Source organism: Meriones unguiculatus, chromosome 21 (assembly GCF_030254825.1).
Source record: "Meriones unguiculatus strain TT.TT164.6M chromosome 21, Bangor_MerUng_6.1, whole genome shotgun sequence".
In the NCBI taxonomy this organism is placed as follows: Eukaryota; Metazoa; Chordata; class Mammalia; order Rodentia; family Muridae; genus Meriones; species Meriones unguiculatus.
The window spans coordinates 14,830,120-14,839,847 of record NC_083368.1 but is presented as its reverse complement, the minus strand read 5'-3'; the positions used below and the strand labels follow the sequence as shown (position 1 = coordinate 14,839,847).

Here is a 9,728-nt window from a genome sequence, read left to right as displayed (position 1 = left end):
TTAAAGCTTTGAGCTGCTTCCAGCTCATTTTCTCTGAGTCCTGTTTGCAGTTCAAGGTGTGGGCTCTCAGCTTTCATCTTCCTGCTCTACCCAGCAGGCCTGTTGCCTGCCACTAACTTGTCCCCATCATTATGGACTCTAGCCCTTTGGAACTGTAAGCCAAAATAAACTCTTTCATCCTTAGGTTTTCGTGATTGTGGTGTTTAATGACAGCAACAGAAAAGCAATGGATGCAGCCATTAAAAAGGTTCTTTAATGACTTGAGGGACAGCATCCATAATGTAGAAAAGTACTATATTATTCATTAGGATTCCCAAGAATGGAAGCTGGTGGAAAGGAGCTAGAAAGAGGGTAGGCAAGAGCTAATAAAAGAACAAGGATGCCTTGCCTTTCTCCGGTATCTTTTCAGCCAGATAGAATGTGATCTATTATTGAGCGCTGCTTGTCCAGGCCTGAAAAAAAAATATACCAAAAAACTAATGAATACCACTATATCTACAAGTTCCACATTTCACTGCCCAAACACAAAATTTATCAGTAAAACTGGCCACATAACACTAGGTTTTATAACTCCCGTATTAATTATCTAAGAATATATATGGCAGGTATAGTAGGATGCTTCTGAAATGGTTCCATGGTCCCAGTGGAAGGAAGCTGTTTATCATGCAACAGCAAGAGGTTGGGGACAGTTTTGTCTGTCGTCTGCTACCCTGCTAAAACAGACAGTGCACTGAGTGAACCTGGCTGAACAAGGAAGAAGATTTCTTTGGCAGTGGGAGGAAGTATTAGCATTTTCCTTGCAGCTTACAGAATAGCATGAAAGAAAAGATATGAATCAAATAATAACTGTGAAACAGACAAAACCCAGGGGCCCTAAGGTCCCAGCGATATAACATAAGACATGGTTTCTGTTCCAACACAGTGACAGCGGAACCATCATGCCCATATCATAAGAAAAACCTGAAGCCAGTGACTTTCTCAGATCTGGAAGAGAATTGAGTTTTCAGGGCAAGTTGTCATATGGGCAAAACAGCTACATTCACAGCCCACTCAGGTTAGGTGGAGCAGATGCCCCTGGACATAAACTGCTGGAGTCCTGTAAAGATGATGGCCAGAGGGTGCCATGCTAGGATGTCTTAGGTGGACTCACAGCCTCAGTGACCTTCCCCACAAAGTCCTCACAGGGAGGAGGTAGGGAAGTGTTGCTATGGCCCTAGAAGACAGGCGGGCTGGGGAGAGCTTGGGCAAAGAGCTATAGGTTTGAGTTGTGAGCCCCAGGGCCCACACAAAAGCTGGGAATAATGCCACATCCAAAGGGGTCATGCTGAGCATGGGCAGACAGATAGGTGGATCCCTGGATCTCACCAGCAAGCTAGCTCCAGGCTCAGGGAGAGACCCTGTCTCAAAAAATAAGGTAAGGAATGAAAGAAGATAGCAGGTGTTACCTCTGGCCTCCATTCACATACCCACAGTTAAGGGTATCCCATATATCTGTGGACACATACATGCACACACACACATGCATGTGTGTGTGCATGTATGTGAATTTTTAAAAAAGAAGGCAAGGGGAACAGCCATTGTGATTGGCACCTAGAGCATCCTATAAAGCAGAGACCTGCTGTCCAGGTGGTAAGGCTGGTTCCAGACATTCATCCCTCCTTGAGAAGGGTCATGTTTCCTATTCCAGACTCCAATACCTTTCTTTTCTCTCCAAAGGGTAAAATAAAACCAATACCAGTGAAGATCATGGGTCACTCAGATACTGAGATATAATCATAGGATGAGCAAATGCTTCTCTGACCATACCTGATCCACATACCCAGTTGTGGAATGCATACACATTCACAGTAACAATAACAGTCACCTCAGCCGAGGGGTGTGTAGGGAAGCACAGAACCAGCCAGAGAAACCAAAATGGGATACATGGGACTTTGAAGCCCATGTTATCTACAGACATGAACATTTGATCCAGCCTGACCCTCGTCATATTAACAACAAAGACAGCTCCCCACATTAAAGTGTGTTGATTATATTGCCGTTTAACTTGTCATACCTGGCCCTCTGAGAAAATTTGTTTTTTAAACGTTTAGATTTATTTATTTTATGTATGTAAGTGTTTTGTCAGTATGTGTGCATATATGAAATGTGCTTGCAGCACCCAGGGAAGTCAGAAAAGGGCATTGGATGCCCTGAAGCTGGAGTTTTAAATGGTTGTGAGCCACTTTATGGGTGCCGGGAATTGAACCCAGGTTCTCTGCAAGAGCAGCTAGTGCTGTTACCCACCAAGGCATCTCTTTGGGCCCTTCCATGGAAATTTTAAGACAAAAATGGTCATGGAAATAGAAGATATACCATAAGCATCAGAGCAGACTTGGGTGGGATATCAATTTGAGATCAGTCAGAATAACAGTGATATATTCGCAGTTCAATGAATGAGGAGGATGGTGTGCAAAGCAGGCAGGTCATGTAGGGAGAGAGGGGAAAATTCTTTCTCACACAAACACAAAACCTAAAAGAAGTATTTATCTTATTGTTTTTTTTTCTGTTATTGTTGTTGTTGCTTATTTTGACTCTCATCTGTGTGTGTGTGTGTGTTTGTGTGTGTGTTTTGAATAGGGAGGGAGCATGAAGTTGGATGTGAGGTAGGTAGATAGAATCTAATAGAAGTTGGGGGAGAATAAAAAAGATTAAAATATGTGGCATGGAAATTTTTAATAGAAAACAATCACTGAGAGAAATGAAGAATGCTTTTAGCAGGTTCATCTGTAGACATGGCAAGCCTGAGAAAATCATCGGGGCTGGAGGGTTAAGCTAGTGAGAACTCAAAGGTGTAAAAATGAATATTTAGAATTCCAGAAGGGAAGCTTAAGTGAAGAAAAAAATGTATAAAGAAATGATAACATAAAATCTTTCAAAATCAATTACAGACACAAAGCACATTCTAGAAAATACAGAGAGGGTTGGAGAGATGGCTCAGAGATTAAAAGCATTCATTGGGTGCTCTTCCAGAGATCCTGAGTTCAATTCCCAGAAAGTACAAAGAATATCAACCAAGACAGAAGAAGCACCTCATGTTTAAAATGCAGGTGACATAGATAAGGAAGAAATCTCAAAAGCAGTCATTGGAATTACACAGAGAGTGGGGAGGAGGAAGAAAGAGAAGTGAGGAAGGAAGGTGGGAATGAAGGGGGAAGAGGAGAGGACAGAAGAAGAGAGGGAAACTTTTCCCAGCTCTAAAGAACAATGAAGTCATGTTGCTTGTATTTATGTATTTTCTTGGAGAATATCATATTAAGCAAGTTACACCAAAACTCAGACAAATATTCCTTTTTCTCTCACTTGTACACCCTAGGTTTTGGACACACACATAAAATCATGTAGCAGAATCAAGACTGTCTAGAAAAAAGAAAACTGATTGAAAGGTAGGGAAGAGGATGGGGAAGGTGGGGGATAGGAATGATCAAAGTTCATTTCGTATTTATATGAACATCTTGGGAACATTTCCCAAGATGTGGCACTATGAACAACAACTATCCATCAGTTTAAAAAAGTATAAAATGAGTTAACATATTCTACACAGGAGTAAGGGTAAGGATAAGGTCCAGTTTCTTATCAGGAACCATGGGTGCAAGAGAAGAAAGACTGAAAGCATTAAAAGATGGGGATGAAAAAGCACAAGTTTGAAAAACAAAACAAAACAAAAAGCGAAGGACCCTGGAAATCAGCCATGCACAGAGCCCCCCCAGCAAGAGCTATTCAAAGATGTGGGAATCAAAAGTCAGAAAGCATGGGAAAGAAAGCTTTAAAAAGGAGATCTTCCTCTTTTCTTAGTCGGTGCTATGCTACAGCTAATTGTTTAACATAAAAATAGAGTGTGTATTGATCTATATTAGCATGCAGTTAGGCGAAAGAGACACAATGAGTAATGGAGTTCTGCCATGCCAGGGTGAGCTGAGATCACTTACCAACTGGGCTCTCCAAGGCTGGCATTAAAATAATTACAAAATGAGTTTGATTAGTATAATAAGATAGAAGAAAAATGGAATCACATCAAATGTTCGGTCAAACCAAGAAAACAGAAAAACAGGTAAAACAAAAAATAAATGTAGTAAAATTTTAAAATCAGTTTAAAAAAAGATAGATATTAATCCAGCATATCCATGATCACTTTCAGTGGAAATACCTTAAAGACAACAATTAAGCGGCAGAGGATTCTATAATGGGAAAAATTCAACTGCATATATTGCACAGTAAATGAATTATATACATGCCTTGCTATCTGAGGGGTTCACGACATCCCCTCCCTGAGTAGTTTTCAGGGGAATTGCTGGAAGAGGAGTATCATTTTCCCCAGTGTATAACCATGGAAAAGTAGCTTCTTCTCCGGGAAATAACAGCCCACCTCTGCTCATGCACGCAATGCTCATTAAACTCAGTGGGCCACACACACAGGATGACAGAGTGGAGGGGGCTTCTTGGGGAGAAGAAGAGTTTCTGTAGAAAAGGGAGGGTTCTGAAATGATGAGAAAGGGCAATGGGGATTAAACACAACTGAAATTCATCATAGATGTGTATGAAACTTTAAACGTTTATATGTATGGGTGTTTTGCCTACGTGTATGTCTATGTACTCTGTGAATGCCTGGTACCCACAGAGGCCAGAAGACTGCACTGAACTCCCAGAACTGGAGTTACAGATGCTTGTGAGCTGCTATATAAGCATAATTCAACCAATTTTTTCTGGAAGAGCAGCCAGTGTTCTGAAACACTGAGCCATCTCTCTAGCCTCATATGTATGAAACCTCAAGATAATTAAATATAAAGAAACTCATTACAAATGCAAAGAGGTTAAAGATAAAGGCATAAAGTTATCTATTCTATGCTAAACATGATTTTTTTTTAATCTTGTGTTCATCTTGGGCAAAGCAGGGAAAAGCATAAAAGAAAAAGCAAGTTCAAATGTAATAGTAAAAAGGTCAATTTTCCAATAACGCACAATTGCTCCTAGTATTTGTCCATCCTACAACAGCAAAAACACCCAGAATGCCGTAAAAAGCTGACAGAACTAAAGAGAGAAACAAATTCACTATTGCAGTGAATTTTTTTTTCACTTCAGTCTTTCAGTAATTGATAGCTCAGACAGGCAGAAAATCAGTAATGATACAGTTGATCTGAAAGACTATCAATCAACGTGATGTTTTGACAGGTGTAGAATACCATACACAAAAGAGCATAACACACATTCCTGTCAAACTCCCTTAAGACATCCACCAAGGTAGGTTACACGGCAGGTCATAAAATGCATAAACAACATAGAGAGACCAGAATTCATAGCAAAGATTTTCTCAGGTCACAGAGAAATTAAGGGAATCTAGAAACAGAATTATGGCTGCACAATCCCCAAATACTGGAATACTAGGGGAGACTCGAATGCACTTTGCAGGAACTTTTAATCATAAACCTGTGCCATGGAGTAAGAATGACTTCTGTTTCCCTTAAGTGTTAACTGGTTCTATCAAAACCCGACAGACCTTTAAGAAACTGATGGAAAGTCCCCAGACAAGTTTAAGATTGTCCTCCCTTTTTCTTTTGCAAACTTGCAAGCTTGGTAGATAAAGCATGCTTCTGAGGAGCAGTTCAACCCAGGCTGCAGTTCGGGTGAGTCTCAAGGCCACTCCCTACTGGCTGCCTGATCCTTCCCAAGGCTCTGCCCTTACAGCACTGAGTTTGCAGTCCAGAGTATGTGGAGGGGTGGGGAGGTGGGGGAAGTGCTGATATCACAGGTGGCCCAAGTCCTTACCGGAGTAGATGAGGGCCAGAAAGAGTGGGCTGGAGGAAATGTTTAAACGATGGTGAAGCACTGTGAGCCGTCTGGCCAGTGACCAATGAAAGTCCCGGTCCCTGCCCTGGTGGACCCCTGCTGCGATGTCAGGGCCTTTCCCTGCCCCACTAGTTCCCAGACTTGACCATCTTTCTTGGAAAGCAGCGGCTGTGAAACCTGTCTCAGAGGTACAAGAATAAATGAGAGAGAGAAAAAAAATTGCTCAAAGATGCCCAAATGGAAGTGGTCGAAGCAGATTCTAATGACCAGCTGCCCCCCAAATACCCATTGCAGGGACTGATAAAGCTGCCTTTTGAATGTGAAGACACAACGAAAGGGGGTTATTCTGAGTTGGAATTGGGCACAATAAATAAATAGCAAAATAATTTCAACAAATAACTGAAGACTTTTCCTCTCAGCTTGGTGAACCAATGGGCTTATTGGGATTACCTACAGGAGTATGGCCGGCTCAAGGGCAGCTTCATCGTGTACTCATACACTTGAAGTTGGAGGGGGAACATGGGAAGTGGTTTCTAGGGGAGCTGGATGGGAAGCGAGAATAAAATCAGACTAACTGGAAAGTTTAGAGAACTCGCCCCTTTTCATTTTTAGCAGGGTGCCCTAAGGAGTGAGCTTGTACCAAATCAAAGTGCCAAAGGCTAAGGGGATTCCAGACTCCACTGAGCCCAAATTCTTCCTGCACGAAATGGAAGTGTGCACCACCCAATTAAGAATTTGGGGGTTTGAAATGGAAGCTGAATTGTGTGCCTTAGTATTCCATCCGGAATTATTCAAACCCAACTAACCATGCGTGAATAGAAAAAAAAAGAAAATGAACATTTTGCTCATTAATACAGCTGTACCCAAATGTGCTCTTGGTCCACAGTGCGGCCTGTGGTTTTAAAATGTTGCAATGCAGTCTCAAGGAGCCTCCACGCTTTCTTAGCTTGAATGCCTGCATTTTCAAGGGCGGGGATTACTCCTACCTGTGTCCAAACGCTGTCTAATTAAGCCAGAGCTTCACGTGGGGGTCGGGGAGGGGGCGGGGTGCAAAGGTAGCCAACTGTAAAGACTTAGTTTGCAGAAAGAAGTCCTGCGCCCTTTGCTCTCCTCAGTTATTGCCCCATTGAAGCTGATACCGGCAAAGGAAGCCCACCTGCCCCGTGAGCCTACGCCTGTGGAGTGGAAAGGAGGCTACATCCCTTAGCTGTGGTTTTTAGGAACCTTGCCAAGTATTCCTGCGTGTCAGCCTTGCTCCGCCTCCGCCCCCTCCACTTTCTTGCCTTCACCAGTGCAGTGGCTCCTGGCAGAACCTCGCATGCCACCTCCCGACCATCCCCGGGTTTGGCGCCTGGAGCGAGGAGGAGCAGGAGCTGCGGGGGAGCTGGGCCCCTCGGAGTTGCTTTTTCTTAATTAAGCCCGCGCTGAGGGGCGTGCCCGCTGCACTTGCAGCCCGGGCTGTGGTGGGTCTGGAGGGCATTGCAGAGACAGCACCGGAGCCCAGCTCCGGCCCCTGGGGTCCGGGCCGCGTGGCTTCGGCGGGTGGCGCGTGAGTGCGCGCGGCTGTCGTGGCTTCCCCGCCCCTGGCGCAGGGCAGGGCTGCGTGGACATCCCGCACTCTCCACCCAGCTTCTCGCTCCTCCTCGAGTCCTCTTGGAGCTGCTCCCACTTCTGGTTTGGAGAGACCTGGACTGTTTCCCAGGGAGGCAGCCCTGGGCAGAGCGCCCTCAGAGCTCCTGGCGCCGGCCCGGGCTCCCTCTGGAGTGCGGGCAGCTGCTCCTAGGGCTTGGGGCTGCGGATCTCAAGGGTTCGGGCAAGGGGGTCTCACAGAAGCCTGGAATACCGGCTGGAGAAGGAGGCTGCCCGACACAATCTCCCTTGAGGCGCGCGTCTCTGTTGCCAGCCTCCGAGCGCCCACGAAGTTTGCAAGGTAGAGTATCCGGACCCCCAACTTCTCGAGGACATGAATCAAACAGCCGGAGCCTCCAACAACGTCAGGTGTCCTCCAGGGAAAGGCCATAAGGTAAGAGAACTGCATCGGAGGGGAGGGGACTGTTGCTCACGTCTAAAGAGCAAGGATTCGGAGCTGCCATGCTTCCCTCGCTGTCCTTCAGGAGAGGCAGTAGATGAATGGCGAGGATTCTGGAAGGTGTGAGCTATATAACAGACCCAGAGCCGGCCAGCTGAGAGGGCTCAGCGTGTGCCTGCTCTGGGTTGTCCTGGGCTTGGAGGTGCTCTGTTGCTGGCCTTCGCTGGCCCAGGTCTAGTGGATGCAGCTGTTTGCCTCTGTTGAGTTTTCTGGAAAGACGGGTCTGTGGGAGGCAGAGCCCCTGAATCAGCTCTTCCAGGCTGGAGCTCCTAAAGAGACTTCGCGCTCTTGTCTGTGCCACAGACACGTGCTGCATTAACTTTAATAGAGCAGTGTGTGTGTGTGCCTGCAGTTATTCCTAGGAAATTAATGAGGTCCAGAGAAAGGGGGCAGGCAGGGTCCGAAGAACCCTAGCCGAAGCCTCTCGAAGCCAGCGTGGAGGGTCAAAGCTTAGAAATGCCAACTTCACTCAAAGATGCAGATTTAGATTTTTCCCACACCCATCTTGAGCTTCAGTCTTCCCTTGGCGGCACCCAGGGTTCCTGTTCTTTTCCTCAATCACCTGTGGTTGCCTTGTGAGCAGCTCTGAGCAAAATGTTTGCCTGGATACGCAGGACAGCCCACACCAACACACACTTGCCAAATATTTCGAAGTGTTTAAATTGGTGTTTAATCTAAAGGCAAGTACTTTGGAGTATTTGGTACGCAGCATGAATCTACACTTTCGGCAATTATCTTGTTTTTGCTACATCTACACTTGCCTATGCAGTCGTGTGGCTATTGGCATGTCAGGAAAATGTTGCCTTTGGGATCTTCTTGTTGGGTTTGGGATGTGGGGTTGGGGTTAGTAATGACATTGGGCTCATTTGGTGGCTAAGGGAAGCAATGTGCTGTTACATAGAGGTAAGAGGGGGCTCTGGCCTTAGCGTTTTTATTTCGGATGAGTAAAAGCTGTCATTTCTCCATTACCAGATCTGGGCGAAACATTTTAATCAGCAGGTCATGTGACTGATCTCCATCCTCATGAACTATGATACGATCAGTTCCCCATTCCACATTTACCTTAATATCCAGATGAAATGCCTTTTAAATCCATAATGGCTGACATTATAAGATTTTAGATTAAAAAATAATAAAGTTTCACACGTCAGTGATTATATAGTAGAGACATCTGTGTGGTTCAGAAGATCATTCAATAATTTCTTTGAAAAGAAAAAAGCCACTGGTTCCAGTGGCAGAGTGCCTTTTTGGCAGAATTGGACTGTAGGGTATCGACACCAATAAAACCTTCCTGGAAGTGTTGGAACACAAAGCAGCACTTAGAAGGTGCTAGAGAGAGAACCCCTTAGTCACAAGTCAAATATGGGCCCATTCATTTGTGTTGTGTCTACCCAATATTCAGTCCATCAACCCCATTAACTCAGTAATAAGACACAAACGATCCATCATTCCTGTCACAAATGCAACTCTTGATATACCCAAAGACTGAGGTGCTAGGTAAGAATGTCAGTGATATTTTCTCTCAGTGTTCCCATCACTCTGCCTCTCATGGTGTGAAGTCTGTGGCAGCTCTCCATTGCCAAAGGTGATGTTATGTTGGCTGAGGAGAAAGATGATAATTCCTGTTCTAAGAGAAGAGCCCACTTAGGGAGATGGCAGTGTTGGAAATGAGGATGAGGCAGAGCGGTGCCCTTCGGGAACAGGAACAAATCAGCAGAGGGACTTGGCCATCCACAATGCACAATACTGTTTGGACCGTATGAGATTTAGGTTACAGTGTCTCTTAATGAAATACAAAGTTCAATAATACAAGCTCACT

At 44.9% G+C, this 9,728-nt stretch overlaps 1 protein-coding gene and 1 long non-coding RNA gene across 2 annotated transcripts in view; one reads left to right on the top strand and one right to left on the bottom strand.

Annotated features, from left to right (window-relative positions):
- Positions 1-329: 329 nt before the first annotated feature.
- Positions 330-5,988, bottom strand: LOC132649736 (uncharacterized). The gene is made up of 3 exons (XR_009588252.1): positions 5,800-5,988; positions 3,966-3,983; positions 330-452 (listed from the first exon to the last, which is right to left on the bottom strand). It is a non-coding gene; the product is annotated as an uncharacterized LOC132649736 (long non-coding RNA).
- A 1,215-nt stretch (positions 5,989-7,203) lies between these two features.
- Dpp6 (dipeptidyl peptidase like 6) overlaps positions 7,204-9,728 on the top strand; it is an 831,812-nt gene continuing 829,287 nt past the window's right edge. Inside the window, exon 1 of the mRNA XM_060374077.1 lies at positions 7,204-7,843. Coding sequence (XP_060230060.1) covers positions 7,784-7,843 — 60 coding nt within the window. The 5' untranslated portion in view covers positions 7,204-7,783. The remainder of the gene's footprint in view (positions 7,844-9,728) is intronic.